Here is a 16,804-nt window from a genome sequence, read left to right as displayed (position 1 = left end):
CCTTCAGTTCCTCAACAGATGATTTTTAATCTGAATTGTTTCGCCTCCAAAATCTAGTTGTTCTTTCAGAGGCACACAGTCAAGAACTGAGTGGAAGTCATAGACTAAAATTGTTATTTTTATGTTGGTTTCAAGTGACCAGTTTACATTCTTTTATATAGCCTTGAACATTATTTCCTATACTTTCAAGAATTCCTGCCATTTTCTAGGGTTTGTTACTATTTAAAATTTTCAATGCTTGTTCCCTCACATCTACTAGACCGTGATCATAGACAATGTTCCACTACCTGTGTTTGCTCCTCTTCCGTGGTTAGCATAATCTCATAATGGTTTTCAGTATGTCTGCAAGTTTCTTACAACTTATGGTATATCAATGAATAATTTGTTGAAAAATTTCTTACTCATAATACGAGTGTTAATGGATTAAAGATGACTGATTCATTCATATGTGTTTCTTTTCCGACAGGTTGAAATCTAATCTTTATATGCAGGAGACGTTGAAATGACTAAAAAATTCCATTCTTGTTCTTACACTGCGTATTTTTTTATTCTTATTGGCTATAACATCAGAGTCTATCTGAAACACACACAGAGCGGAGTTCAGAAAATTCCATTTTTGTAGCTTCTTCGCAGGTTTAAATTATGTGGTAGTGATTTCGACCTCATTTTCCCAGCTTTATATCACGATTTTTATATATTCTCTTTTGAACTCCTGTTTTCCAAAATTTTTTTGTTGGAACATACGCATGCTTGACAATGTGACATCCCACCAGTCAGAAACTGAAGCAATTCAGTGGCATGCTTTTAGATTTGCTACTGTTAGCTTTCATTAGCACACAAATGTTATGGATATGGTTCAGCAACTCAGACAGGAATCCTTGGAGGGAAGATGATGTTCTTTCTGAGAATCAATGTTGAGAAAATTTATGGAACTGGTATTTGAGGCTCACTGCTGATGTAACTGTTGATCAGCGTGTATTGTAAGGAACCATAATAAAACTTTGTTGGTCTAATTTGCAAATTAATATTTGCCTATAATATAATGCATCACACATTGTGTATCCTCCATAACTGTCAGAGACATAATGAGTTTTATTTTTCTATGTTTACTGTTTTTTCATCTAATGTCTTTTGTTAATTTTGAAATCACCTGTTTGTGTATACTGAAATAGAAAACGTTTAATAGGATTTAGTGATGGTAATATTCCAGAAGACAGAGTTTATGTGTGTACCAATAAATAGTGAGTTTTGTCATAACAATGGGAGGAGATCAATAGTGTAAGGTTGCTGTTGGGCAGTATAGGGTCATAGATCATGAACTTGTAAACATAGACAAATACTTTCTTCTGGTCCACTGTGGATTGTAAAGATAGTGGACAAAATGGAACTAAAATTTATGCATTCCAGATTGATTTTCCACACAATAGCATGAAGGCAGCAACTTGGAAATGATGCAGAGGCACATTTACTAATGGAAAATTTTATGAAGCACAATGCCAACAACTAAGTTAATAGTCCAAGGTGTTGATCTACCTCTTATTGTGAACTGATGTAATATGGGAAGATATCAGAGCAGTGACAGTAAAGGAAAACTTCTGCTAAATGAACTGATTTCAATATTGAACACATTCTCCAAAGTGAATACCATATGCAAAAACTACTATGCCTGTGCCCCATAGAAAATTGTTATTACACCATGCATATACAACGGAATGAAGCCTAACAAACAAATGCTTAATTTGGGAAGAGAAAATGTGATGCAGGAACCAGTTATGCCAGGTTCACTCTCTTTTATACTGGGTGTTACAAAAAGGTACGACCAAACTTTGAGGAAACATTCCTCACACACAGAGAAAGAAAATATGTTATGTGGACATGTGTCCGGAAACACTTACTTTCCATGTTACAGCTCATTTTATTACTTCTCTTCAAATCACATTAATCATGGAATGGAAACACACAGCAACAGAACGTACCAGCGTGACTTCAAACACTCTGTTACAGGAAATGTTCAAAATGTCCTCCGTTAGCGAGGATACATGTATCCACCCTCCCTGATGCGCTGATGTAGCCCTGGAGAATGGCGTATTGTATCACAGCCATCCACAATACGATCATGAAGAGTATCTACATTTGGTACTGGGATTGCGTAGACAAGAGCCTACAAATGCCCCCATAAATGAAAGTCAAGAGGGTTGAGGTCAGGAGAGTGTGGAGGCCATCGAATTGGTCCACCTCTACCAATCCATCAGTCACCAAATCTGTTGTTGAGAAGCGTACGAACACTTCGACAGAAATTTGTAGGAGCTCCATCGTGCATGAACCACATGTTGTGTCATACTTGTAAAGGCACATGTTCTAGCAGCACAGGTAGAGTATCCCTTATGAAATCATGATAACGTGCTGCATTGAGCGTAGGTGGAAGAACATGAGGCCCAATCAAGACATCACCAACAATGCCTGCCCAAACGTTCACAGAAAATCTGTGTTGATGACGTGATTGCACAATTGCGTGCGGATTCTCGTCAGCCCACACATGTTGATTGTGAAAATTTACAATTTGATCACGTTGGAATGAAGCCTCATCTGTAAAGAGAACATTTGCACTGAAATGAGGACTGACACATTGTTGGATGAACCATTCGGAGAAGTGTACCCGTGGAGGCCAATCAGCTGCTGATAGTGCATGCACACATTGTACATGGTATGGAAACAACTGGTTCTCCCGTAACGAAACTAAAATGAGCTCTAACATGGAAATTAAGCGTTTCCGGACACATGTCCACGTAACATCTATTCTTTATTTGTGCGTGAGGAATGTTTCCTGAAAGTTTGGCCGTACCTTTTTGTAACATCCTGTATACCATATCCACTGTCCCTAGCATTTTTCCTTGAGTGGTATGCTTGCACAATCAACAGGCATCAATGTGCATGAGGGTCATTTACAGACAACAAAAGAAGATGAGAAATTAGGGCTTTTATGGAGGCAACAGACAGTTGCTTTTCCCTCACTCTGCTTGCAAGCAAAAAAGAAAAGGAAATGACTAATAGTGGTGGAACATACCCACCGCCATGTACCATAGTGTCTTGCATAGTTTGTCTTCGGATTTACGTTTCTCAGTTTAAATGGTTCAAATGGCTCTAAGCACTATGCATACATTTTCAGTTCTCTACCTTATATTCCCAAATGTTTGTTAGGTTTTATTCCTGTGAGAAGTTTATGAATCTAACCATCCACTTTCTCTTATGCAATGTGGACAAAATTAATACAACAACATTTTATTTTACTGGATTAAGTTTTATGCTTCATACAAGGAGACCTTATCAAAGCTGTAAGTTGTGCCAAGAAGATAATTTATTTGGATCTGCTATGACTTCTATGATGAGGCAATACATGGATTTATCTGCATACGTCCAAGAGTTTTTTGTGACTGACAAATCTGTGAGTAATTCAACATATACCACTGAGGTAGCCATACTGTCACTATTTTGAGATCACTGTATCAAGGGTGATCTGTCACATAAAAATAGTAGCACACTTTGTACCTTTGGCAACTTTGCAAATTTTTAGTTCAAACTGACAAATATCAATGATTCACTGAAAAGATAAACCATGTCCAATGTATTCTACAATCCGTTAATCATAAGTTACTAGAAGGAGGAATATTTTTCAAATGATCTACACTCTCATGGTTTCAACTTATACGAACTGTTTAACATCCAGAAGGGTCACAGAAAGTATGTTACAAATTCCGTTTGGATTCTATCCAGAACAATAAGCAAATAACAGTTGCTAATCCACATCAAGTGGAATATCACAAGAGTACTGTAAAGTTATTAATTGCACTTAGGTCAAGAAAACTCACAATCTGTGCCTGTCCCACAGTAATGCATTTCTTACATCAATTACACAAATACATTTTTATCACTCTACATGCAATAAATCAGAGATGGGAGTGCTTACAGTATTCTCAGTTCCACCCACCTCCAAATTTAGTTCAGGATCCTCCTTGATAAAATGATTTGGCCGAGAGATTACCGAATTATCTTCAAGACACTGAAAGAGAGAAAAAGTCTCAGTTAAAACTACTTGTACCCTTCTGTACTTATGACATGGCAACCAATATTTCTTTTTTTTATGAATGTAGCTGTTATTCTGCAACATGTATCACCATAATTTCACACTGTGCTATATTGCACTAATTTTACACATAGTCAGTCAGTACATAGCGTACTTCATGGTGCTTACTGACCTTATCCTTCATTTGGGAACCTCGCACTTTGCCCATAGCAAGAAGAAGAGAGAGTGTGCTTACTCGCTGTGCATTAACGTAGTTGGACAGGAGAGGTGGCGAGCCTGAGAACTACAATGAAATGAATGCCCCTAGCTGCATACAGGCATTGATATAAATCAATGGCGACAGTTGAAAATAAGTGCCCCAACTGGGACTCGAACCTGGGATCCCCTGCATACATGGCAGATGCTCTATTCATCTGAGCCACTGAGGACACGGAGGATTGTGCAACTGCAGGGACTTATCTACTTATCTCTGGCACACCTACCGTGAGACCCACATTCCCAACCTATTGTCCTGCACTATACTCATAGTGCCCCTGCCCATTATACTCATTACTCGCAGCTTTTTGCCGATTCCCGTAAGAGTTCAGGCACTGTTTGTGCATCCGCATAGAAGAAGACAGTCAAATGGCCAGTGAGCCTTGAAGATGGTATCTGTTCTGTAAATGTCCGAAACAACAGGTACCATCTTCATATACGCAAGAACTACGAGTAGCACTGTCACTTGAGACTCAAGTTGACATGTAATCGGATGGCGTTGGTTGCTTCTGCCCCAATTTATTCTGAGAGTTTCTTTAGGACTTGTGAGTGAATGGTTAAGAGTTCAAGGCTGTGATTATAAACAGGTGCTGAGAGTTGTAGTTACTGGTAATTATAGAAGAAAACGAACAGAACATGTCCACGTTTTTCGATCCAGTGAACCGATATGGCTGAAGAGAAACTAAGGGTAAATATTTTGTAGGTCTCCAAAAACTGAAGTATAATTTCAAAGTGGTTGACAGCAATTCCCCAGAAAGACAATCTGACTCAAGAGTTGTTTTGTCTTATTTTTGTGAGGAGCAACAAATCTCTATCATCAGTAAACAAGTTGAAACTGCAAGCCAAGGGTGGTCTTTTAAAACGAGAGCAGCTGAACGGTTCCTCGTGTATTTCCCAGTTTACTGAAATATCTGTCGAAAATATTACACAAAAGAAAATTGTCCGTCAAGCACTTGCTAAAGGGAATCCGTGGAAAGAAGATCGTAAACAAGCTGCAGTTTCGATGTCTGCCAGTGCTGCTTCTGCTGAGGAAAATATAGGGAGCATATCAGTACTGAACGGAGTAGTAATCACATTAAAACGATGTTGATGTACCAGTAACTGGAAACTGTCCGACTACGTGATAAATTAAGGACAGAAAATGCTGAAATAAATCTATTCCAAAAGCAAGTCTTAGATGAAAACCATAAAATGGCTCAGTGAAATATCCTAGATCATTGTAAACTCAGTGAAAACAGAAAATCATATTTGCCACTATGTTAAAGAAATGCCAACTAAAAAAAAAGAATGCATTATGTGATGTGACAATTAATTCATTCTGGATACCGGGTTCTTGAACATTAGCAGCTCAAAGAATATAGACATTGCAGCACGCATTGTTGCAACAACCTTCTGAAACATCTCCAAAATTAAATGATTTCAAATGCTCATGTGAAATTAACAAAGAGGCTGTATAACAATTAATAACTGTTTTCGGAAAGAACGAATAAAAACAAGATACGCTGATTTTTTATGAAGTAAAGCACAAGGAAATTTACATTTCAGTAACACTTTGCTGAAAATTTGTTTCGTCACTTTATGGGTATATACTTCGGACGATTGTAGTAATAACTTTGCCTATCACTGCTCTAGTGTTCATATCTGTTGCTCTGATGTGTAACTGTATTCACCCTATTTTAGTGTACCCGAATCACACTGTCACTCCTAGTGATGTCTAGAATATATTGATTCAAGTAATTATCCAGCTAGATCAAGCCAGAATGACACTTGTTACATGCACTTCTTATGGTACAGTACAGACTGAATAAAGTGGTCCAGCAGTGTCTAGGAATTACTGACATAAAAAATAAAGTTACTTGCTCAATATCAAATGCAGTTGACACGACCAGAAGAATACGGGAATTTTCGTACGCTATCCACGTCATGAATTGAGTAACAAATGGTTGATGTGATAAAACTGATGTACGTTTTAACAATGGCATCATCAACTTCAATTATCGACAAGATAGTTCTCCAGAATCAACGGGATTATTTATTAGATAGATGAACAACTTAGTCGACACACTTTTATTCTCTTGGTGATGCTTTGTACAAAACGCACAGGCTTACACAAAGTTGATGAAATGGGGAAGCGTTCTAGCCAATATAGTAAAAGCTTTGGTTCTGAAAGAACACACTGGCCACTAAGAGTAACCACCAATAGTACCTTAGAAATACCTAAATACTTATGGAAAAGAGGTTGCATCTCTCTCCCAACAGCAGCATCATTTCGGTATCTCTAGGTCTCCGAGTTGCAATCGTCACTCATCAGTAAGACTAATTCTGCTTGGACAAGTTACAAATTGCTTGCCAGTAGAGTTCCTGTAAAACTTTCATTGTCTGTTGCAGAAACTGAACATATAAGCGAATTTTCGTTGACGTCATGCATAAGAGAAATGCAGATGTTTGCAACAAAAGAACCAATACAGAGTTTTGGAGCAGAAAACATATTTGAAAAAAAAAACTTTGTATTCCATATAATACCGAAGACCCACAATGTAAGTCAGTCTGCTGATTTTGCCATTGTAACACATACTTCTGTGGGTCACAAGCAGACCAACTGACATCTCACGGCAGAACTACTGAACTAGGGCAGTCAGCACGTTTCCTCTTCTACTCACTATCGTTTGCCTGCAGTTACAGTGTTGTTTCCTGCATCCACTGAACGACTTTTCCTTCATATTTAATTAAATCCCCTGTCTATTTCATCCTGTTTGCATTTGTAATGTTAACACATTCTCATGCTCACAGCTCTGGTTTGAATATTTTCTGGCATATGACACTGTTCCAACAATGTCATTTCCAACACTTTGTTTTTTCTTTCTGTCCAGACATCAGAGTCTCAGAATGGACCAAAGATGATAGAGATTTTCTCTCAGTTGTGTTTACAATACTTAAGAACTCTGTTTATAAACCAACCCTGGGGCTGTAACTAATATAAGCCTAAATTTTAGTATTGCTGGACACACTACATTAAGTAACAATCATTTTCATAGTTTCAGATTTTTGAATGTACTAATGCTGCCTCATTTAATATCCAGCTGTAAGTTTGTGCCCACACATCAAAACTTCTCTGGGGTTGTAAATCAAATTCCCAGTATGCACTGGGTCACTTTGCACCACTCCTGAGGGAAGAGTCAACACATCTGGCTTCTTAGCGTTTTGGACTACAAACCTCACTTATTTCATGTGCCCTATCAAGTTGGGATCCTTGCTATTTCCATTAATCTGTCAAATATTATGTTGAGCATTCATGGTGACAAGTAGAATCTTGTCCCAAATCAGTACGCATTTTAAATGTACAGGGCATCTTCTCTCTCATATTTGTACCTTTGCTCTTGTCCCTGTCCGTCTCCTCACTACACCCACTAACATTTTTGGATTTCAACACTCCCTCACATTGTTGATAAACCTCTGTGTGACCAGTGTCCTGTGATGGAAAAATCTATTAACACTGAAGAAATGTGTTAGTCAAATTCCTTGCCCTTCTCCCATTGTCTCGTAATATGGAGGCTCATTGAAAAGTAATGCTGCCGAATTTTTTTATTCTGTTCTCAGAATCAATTTAGGTATTACTTATCACGCATATTACGTGGTCGAATTCCCATTTCACTGACAAGTTGCCACATTACTATTATGCAGCTTCTAATTGTAGTGTGTAACATTGCAGTGTGTAATGGAACTATGTTACTGCATGCAAAAGAGTGTGCTCTAATCAAGTTTGTAACTGCACAAAATGAGCCTTCAATTGAATCAACAGAAGAACGAAACCAGTGCAATGTTTTCACTATATCAACGTCCGTAATGTCGAAACATTCAGTTGTTCATACTCATAATGAAGCAAACGGAACTCCTAACCTCAGCTCAAAGTGGACAGCTGCATAGGCCAACAGTTACAGACATCTTTGAAGAATCAAGTCTTATAGTGATAAAGTTGTGCAAGTAGAGGTGAGGCTGTGCCTCCATCAACGAAGTTGAACAGCCTGCAGCGACAGTATCAATGAACCGATCACTCACTGGGAGAAATGTTTTCATTGCCAATGTGGCTTTGTTGCAACACAAACATGTAGAGATGAAGAATAAAGGTGTAGAATGTTTATAAAGTTTTATTCAAAAATCTGTACGAGTTTTCACATAAATTTGGAGGCATTACTTTTCAACATGCCCTCATAAATGTGATTTAAAGTTCACATTGCTGCCTACTGACTTCCAATTGCTTCTACAGTTAAACTGTGCAAGGCAATTTACATTGTGTGTTGGAGTATTAGTTATACCAATACAACTATCTTTTTCCAGTAACCCACAACAGAGGCGATATTGTAGAAACATCTGACATTTGCAAAAACAGTTTTGTAGTTCAGGTGCTTGTGAATGCAGTGCTTGTATCAACAAGTGTCAGGAAGCATATGTTGGTACTCAAAACTGTAATTTAGACATCACAGTCATGTTGTCCAATACTGGAATAAATACGAGTATTATGTCACACTGTTCTTACGAAATTCTGTGCAGATGGATGTATAGCATATAGTTCTCAAAAAACACATTACCTACCAGTTCTGAGCTGCCTCCTTTGTACTACATGTGTATACACTATGCACCACACAAAATGCACAGATTAATTACACTCCATTTACAATACCTATTTGACATACATAACATTAAAATTGGTATTCTTTGTCCACGAGAGGAGAGGACACTTCTGACTGGTTTGATGTGGGCTGTCATGACTTGGGGTCCTGTGCCGGTCTCATCATCTCATAGCAGCAATGGTATCCAACATCTTCAACTACTTGTTTGGTATATTCCAATGTGCATTACCCTATAGTTTTTGCCCTCTACAACTCTGTATAGTATCACACAAGTAATTCTCTGTTGTCTTCATATACACATCCTATTACACTGTCCCTTCCCATCAGTGTTTTCCATAAGTGCCTTTTTAGTAATTCTATGGAGAACCTCATTCCCAATCACCCAGTCATATCAGTTCAATTATTTTGATCAGTCTTTTGTAATAACACATCTCAGATGGTTCAGTGATTTTATTTTCTGTATTCCACCTCCATCTAGCCAGTAATGACTAGCTCTTCTTGTTTTACAAAGCTAGATACTATTACTTAAAAACACAAAGATATACAGTGATCAGACAGAACATTATGATCATCTAACTAATAGACAGTATGTCCACTTTCAGCATGGGTAACAGCAGCAAGGCATTGTGGCCTGGAAGCGATGAGGCCTTTGTAGGTATTTTCAGGGAGTTTTTTTTTGGGGGGGGGGGTGACCAATGAGCTCTGAAGCTATGTTCAATCACATCCCACAACTATTCGATTGGGTTCAGATGTTGCGAGTTGGGGGAGAAGGAGCCAGCACATCAACTGGGACTCACCACTGTGTTCCTCTAACCACTCCATACTACTCCATCACACTCCTGGCCTTGTGGCATCGTGCATTGTCTTGTTGAAAAATGCCAGTGCTGTCACGAAACGTTACTTATGAAGTGGCATATGTCGTCTGCAACTAGTGTATGATAGCCCTTGCCCATCACTGTGCCCTACCTGAGTTCCATTGGATCCATGGATGGCCACATGAATGATCCCCAGATCATAATGGAGCTGCCACCAGTTTGTCTCTAGCCATAGCACGAATTTCAAGACAAAGAATTGTTCCCATGGAAGACGATAGATCTGCACCCTCCCACTGGCATGATGAGGGGGTTCATCAGACCATGTAACACACTGCCACTGTGCCAACGTTCAGTGCCAATGGTCACTTGCCCATTTCAGTTGTAGTTGCTGATGATGTGATGTTAACATTGGCATGTTCAAGAGTCGTAGTCTGCAGAGGTCCATCAGCAGTGTTATGTGCACTGTGTGTTCAGACACCCTTTTCTCTGACCAGCATTAAAGTCTGATGTTAGTTCTACCACAGTTTGCTGCCCATCCTCTTACCAGTCTGCCTAGCTTATGACATCTGAAATCTGTCACGAGGGGACGCCACCAAGCTCCACGATGTCTGGATGTTGTTTCACCTTGGTTTTGTCGCAGCACTCATTGAACACCTGACAAGTCATACATTTTCCGAAATACTCGTGCTGAGCCTCTGGGCTATCACAATCTGCCCTTAGTCAAACTCAGATCACACACCTTCTCCATTCTAGAGGATGCTCACTGATACTACATGTACCATGCATGTGTGACAGTCATCCTTTGCCAGGTGACGCTGTTATCACATGGATGGGTCTATATTGATACTATTGCAGAGGATGGAAAAAAGCAGTTTTAACGGTATAAAGTTAATTTGTAACTTTAAATGAAATGGGTTAAAATCAAATATTACAGGTTTGTACCACATTTATGTGCAATACAGTAATATTAACATATAAATTATGTACCGGGGTGTGTGGGTATGTGAAGAGCGGGATATGTTGAGTTGAAGCACAATGGAAAGTAAGTTGCAGGATTGTGTTCATACACTTCACTCCTTAATAAGCCTGCAAAATGGTGAGCAGGAAATTTCCCACTCTCTTAACAGCACTGTTACAAAAATTAAGAGTAGGGTATTTCACAAAATAATATGGACCCTTCCACAGTTTGGTTAATGAATTACTGGGGACCTAGTATGAAGATATGCCCATGGCATGGGCAGGGGAAGGTGGAGGGTGGAGGGTAAGCGTGAAGGTGTTTTGTTTGTTTTCAACAACATGCATTAACACTTCACTAATAATGGTAATACAAGTAACATATGGACAAAATCTGTATGAATGTCTATACTGTTTTACACTGCTAGAGGGAGAAATTTTGTGTGTCATCCAGTACTGTAACTAAAATGTTCTTCCAGGGAAAGCAACTACCCCCACTACAACTGTAGCTCGATTTTCAGTTTACATACAGTCTATACCTCCCAGCATTCCCTGTCCAGTCCTCTTCTGTAAGTAGACAAAATAACTTCCCTCAGCTGGCATTTATACATGGTGATTTTTTCCACTGTGTACAAACTCTAGGGATTGATTGATGAGAGGATGCAGAACAAAGAAGGTCTCATGAATTTATGTCCAGAATGCATCGTTTCCTTGCTAGAGACCATTTATCTAATCATATAGAGACTGCAACCTAGACTCTGCTGTACCAAGCTGCCACAGTTGCATTAAGTACTGAAATGGTTTCCATGTGACTCCCTATATGTGAGTATGTGCTGTAACATGTTCTGTCTCAAACTGTTTGGTCAAGCTGCAACTAAACGGTGGCAAAGCCAGGATGAATACATTGCTCCAATGTCTCCACATCTGGAATGGGCTCTGCATATACAGTACTTCTGAGATAACCAGAAATCGAATGGGTTGAGATCTGGTGAATGAGCAGGTCATGCTACTGGATCTCTTCCCCCCCCCCTCTTCAAATACAGATACATCTACCAGTGGAGACCACTGAGAGGGGTCCAGACATGAACAGTGAAGTGGGCTGGAGCACCATCATATACAGCCACATAATCCTTTGTTCACTGATCCTGATGATTCACTGTCCCATAGATGACTGTTATGAAAGCTGACGATACCAATCTGCATAAAGGTGACCTCATCTGTGGATAGGATGGATGACAAATCTTAGAACTGTGCTTGTCTGGTGAAGGGAGTAGAGACGAAACTGCTCCTGATGTGGAAAATCTGTCACTAGCAAGCAAGCCCTGTTGTCTTAAGAGTTAATGGTAGCAACAATTGTCATAGAGAATGTTCCACATGGTCATATGGGCTACACTGTACTGGCAGGCCGACTGTCTGGAACTAACACAGCAGTTGCCTTCCACAGCGTTAATTACATTTTCCTCCAAGTCTGGTGTCTGCATATTTTGGGTACACCATGATTTCCTGCTTCCTGAAACAACCCTGTCTCAGAGAAACTGTGAAACACTGTTGCCAACATTGAATGGTGTGGTTATTATTGGCGGGGATAGGTCTCCTGATACAACCCTGCTAGCCATCGCCATTCGCCTTTCCATAAGGAAACATCATGTTTGCAAGCTCTCAATACGAATATGGAACGATTGTGTACAATGCTGTATCACATCCACTACAAGGTGAGTCAATAAGAGAAGTGAATGGGACACATTACCAATTACTATGTTAAGAGAGGATCCTATGGCAAGATGTATGAGAAACAGTATTACTTTCTAGTAGGAAACCATGCATACAGTAACTGTGGCTCGATGATATGGTACATATTAGAACACACTCTATGTAACAATGTGTGATTTAATAAATGGTCTCTAGCATGGAAATCGTTCATTTTGGACATAGGATTTTTTCTGTATTGTATCCCCTCATCCATCAATCCCTGTAGTTCGTAAATGGTGGAAAAAACACTCTATATGGTGGTGTTATTTTCAGATTATTAAATCAATACTCCCTGCATGTATGTGAGGTAATGTGTAAAATACAAGCCTGAAATAGGGCTGAGAAGTACTTAGTTTGTAGATGTGATAGTGTTGGTGGGAAAGGGACTGGATTGGTAAATAAGTCACCTGGTTGCTGTCTACCACTGAAAGCATGTTGTAAAGCTGTGTAATTATGTTGCTGTCACTTGATGAAACAACAAATCATCAGAAAGGTACTGCAGGTCTCTCACTATTGGTTGTGTTAGTGATAGGATGCATAAATCTTTTATGTTTAAGAGTAAGTGGAACTTAATGCACTTGTGAAATGGGCTGCACTGAGTGGACCTACATAACATACATCCATAGTACATCTTCCAAGATGGGCGTGAGTATGTCTGATGGAATGGGACTGACCATATTGCATCTAGAACAGTAGTCTGCTGTAATGCATTGCTTGTCTTATGGTGAAATATCTTACGTTCTATAACAGGTTACCAATCTTTGTTGTAGAGAAATGCAATTTAAGACTCTGGGTCTCTTCATATGTTGGTAAGCAAAAGCTGAAGACGTGCATTTTGAAATCCCTGATGCCATGAAAAATATTCCAGAAAGGCATAGAAAAGACAAAGAAATTGACATTATCACATATATATTGATGGAGTGTTACAGTTCAGACAGGCTCTTCAGTGTGGGGGACACTCACAGCTCCTCTGTTGAGATTTTTTTTTACATAATACCTCACCAAACAACTTCAACAAGGTACTTTCTTAACAATCCGAAAATAGCTCCACTGTACAAACATGAGCACAGTGAAGTTATTTTGTCTACTCACACAGGCGAACTGGACAATAAATGCTGGGGAGGTATAATCTGTCTAAATTGAAAAGCAAGCAGCACTCATGGTGAAGGAATTTTCACCTCCCACAAGAAGGCTACAACCTCCATAAAGAATGACACAATCAGTTTCCCCTCCAACAGCGTAGAACAGTCTGGAAAGATTTTCAGAGACTCTGTCTGTATGTGTTTCTTGTGTTAATGTCATTAGTAACCAATATCAGCTTTCCATTAAGTCTTGACGCATTCTGTGGAAAATAAATGGCCTCCAGGCATGACTGCAGACTGTGGTAGTGAGCTCTTCATTGGCACATTGTGGAAAGTTGTAATAACTTTGTGAGACACCGTTTGGTTGCTTCTTGTGACATAGTGGGGTAGATCGAATGGGGAATCACCACCTTTATCTTCAGTTTGCAGACCTGTGAGGGAAGGAAGAGCATGAACATAATCTGGCAACCTATCTTTCCTTTGCTTCTACTCCCCATACCTCCCCATCACCCTGTTGCACTCCCAGAACATGATTTGTACTGTAATATGGCTGTACTACACTTACACATGGTACACAAATTTGTTTTTGAACCCCTCCATGTAAAGATAATTAATTTCGTATAGTTAAAGCAATATTTTTAATAATTGGTTTTTCTATTCCCTGAAATGCAGAAGCTATTACTCATAGATGCAAAAGGAACATTTTTAGCAAATTTCATGTAGTTTGATTCTGTGTGGGGAAACATTTTCAGTCGAAACTGCAGTTTTTGAGTTACTCGAAATAAAACGTAAAAAGTGATCATTAAACATCACTGCCCCATCCCAAGACTCTCATCCTACCACTCTGGAGTTTTAGCATACTGATCAGGACACTCCCTCTTGACACTAGGCAAAAATTAGTGGCTACACGATATTTTTCCCCTAATCGAACATCTTTGGGCTTCACAGACTGGGCTATAAAAAGAGAGTTCAGTGGTCATTGGACAAATGAACACAGCATTCCTTAACTTATCACCATAATTTACAGAATTCCATACTGTTCTCATGATTTATCGCTCTGTCACCACACCTGTTCAGTCCACGTATTGCATCCTCTATACCTTTTAAAGTTTTCTGTGAAATATTGTCATTACTTGCAATCTACAGCTTACAGCACTGGATATGAATGAGACCATTATTTGATGTTATTTCTTGTAACATTATCACTATTTTTATGGTGTTACACACACGTAATATTTATATTGTTTTCTCTCATTTTTCCTTTTCCAACTTTTATATGGGACTTATCTGCTATTCCTATGAAAACTGACCATCTTTATTACAGATAATAGTGATGCAGATGGTGGTTTCCATTCATTATACCAATGGTGATAATGCATGCATGAGGTGCAAACAATTATGAAGAAAGTATCTGGTTGATCTGCAACCAGTGCCCAGTGACTTAAGTTTCTCACTTCCAGGAGATCACCTGAGATTTTTGTAAGAACTGAGAAAGTTTTCCAATATTAAATATTTCTTATGCCATTCCTAACACATCCCATTGTTCTTCCCCTCATTAGCGTGGTGACAAAATTTTTTTTCAAATAACCAAGTGTTTCTTCCTCTCACATTGTTTAATGGTCTCACTGTGTTAAAAATCCACACCAGATTCATGTGCATATAAAAAAAATATCAGCATTTTCCTATCTCATAAGGTATCAAATACATTCCTCTGTAGTTCTCTCATGCTCATATTATGCAGTGTTAAGGCAGAAGAGTCAGCTGTACTGGATAGTGATGGCACAATTTAATTATTGTATAAAAGCAAGGATTACGAATTTGTTGCTTATAGGTCATTTGTAATGCTGTTTATATTTTGTCACCCTATACTGGGAAAAGCTGCATGAATGGTCAGTCACATCTGGATAAGAGTTCAAAGTGGTGCAGAGATTGTCAACTTCCTGTAAGTGATCAGAAAAGTGACCAAACTGCTGAGATCATCAGTCTGTTCAGAAATGTAAAACTGCACTTATATAGCACACTTTGGTTCACTGGTAAAATGCAAGTAGTCCACAAAGGAGATTGCTTATAAAACTGTTGTACAATTCATACTGCAGGCCTGCTCAGGTGTGTGGCACCTGCACCACATATGACTATCACATCTGAGCACCACAAATGTTCACAAGTTTGTTTGACCCATGTGACAGTGTCATGCAGATGCTACGAAACGAGACACACCGATGTCTTTAAGATAGATTCCAACTATCCTATGAAAGCCTAGTTACAGAGATTTAAGAACCAGCTGTAAGTGACGAATCTAGAAATGTACTATATCCTATTATGTATCACTTCCCCAGGGAACGTAAAGACAAGACTTGACTAATTACAGCATTCACAGAGTCAAATGGCTCTGAGCACTATGGGACTTAACATCTGAGGTCATCAGTCCCCTAGAACTTAGAACTACTTAAACCTAACTAAGGGCATCACACACATCCATGCCCGAGGCAGGATTCGAACCCGCGACCGTAGCGGTCGCGCGGTTCCAGACTGTAGCGCCTAGAACCGCTCGGCCACCCAGGCCGGCTGCACAGTCATTTTCATGGCCATTTTCCTGCACTCAGTTTGTGAATGGAATGGAAGAAGCCCTACTTACTGGTACAGTAGGAATTACTATCTGCCGTATAACTCTCAGCAGATTCCAGAGTATGGATTTTTATGAGGACATGGATGTAAATGCTCTTCACTCATTTTCCATTTTTCCTTCCATTCACCTATAATAATACAACACAACATCTCCACTGAGTTACACTCTACACTTCGAGTGCACTGAAAGGATGTTTGCTGTACTTGCAATCGGTAGACTACCCACCCCCCCCACCCCCCTAGACTCAACCTATGCTAGTCCATATCCTCTACCCATACCCCCTTCCTTGCTCTCACCTCAACACGCACACGCACACAGTTCCTGTCCCTTCAGAGTAGTGGCATGTGAAGAACTGCACTGCTAGTCGTCACTAACCGTTAGGAGATACAGATAAAAGTCTAATTCTGCCCTCTTGAGACTACTTGCGTGTGTATGGATGGAGAGAGACTAATCTAGCAGTGCTGAGATTAACAATTCCCTTTGTGTATGCCCTGATTCTTCTTATTTTATCATGATTTCTCCTGATGTAGATGTGTCGAAGCATATTTTGGCATTCGGAGGAAAAAAAATCGGTGATTGAAATTTTGAGGAAAGAACTCAATACAAAGAGAAAC

The 16,804-nt window shown here is 39.3% G+C and overlaps 1 protein-coding gene across 2 annotated transcripts in view; it reads right to left on the bottom strand.

Moving 5' to 3' along the window:
- Positions 1–16,804, bottom strand: part of LOC126427237 (zinc finger protein 724-like) — a 106,989-nt gene that overhangs the window by 18,727 nt on the left and 71,458 nt on the right. For both annotated transcript variants that reach the window (XM_050089476.1, XM_050089477.1), the window contains one exon: positions 3,986–4,057. In XM_050089476.1, the coding sequence (XP_049945433.1) occupies positions 3,986–4,057 (72 nt within the window). The remainder of the gene's footprint in view (positions 1–3,985; positions 4,058–16,804) is intronic.

The sequence above is a fragment of the Schistocerca serialis genome, chromosome 11 (genome assembly GCF_023864345.2).
Source record: "Schistocerca serialis cubense isolate TAMUIC-IGC-003099 chromosome 11, iqSchSeri2.2, whole genome shotgun sequence".
NCBI lineage: Eukaryota > Metazoa > Arthropoda > Insecta > Orthoptera > Acrididae > Schistocerca > Schistocerca serialis.
Note: the sequence above shows the minus strand (reverse complement) of the source record. Positions and strands in the feature narration are given on the sequence as shown.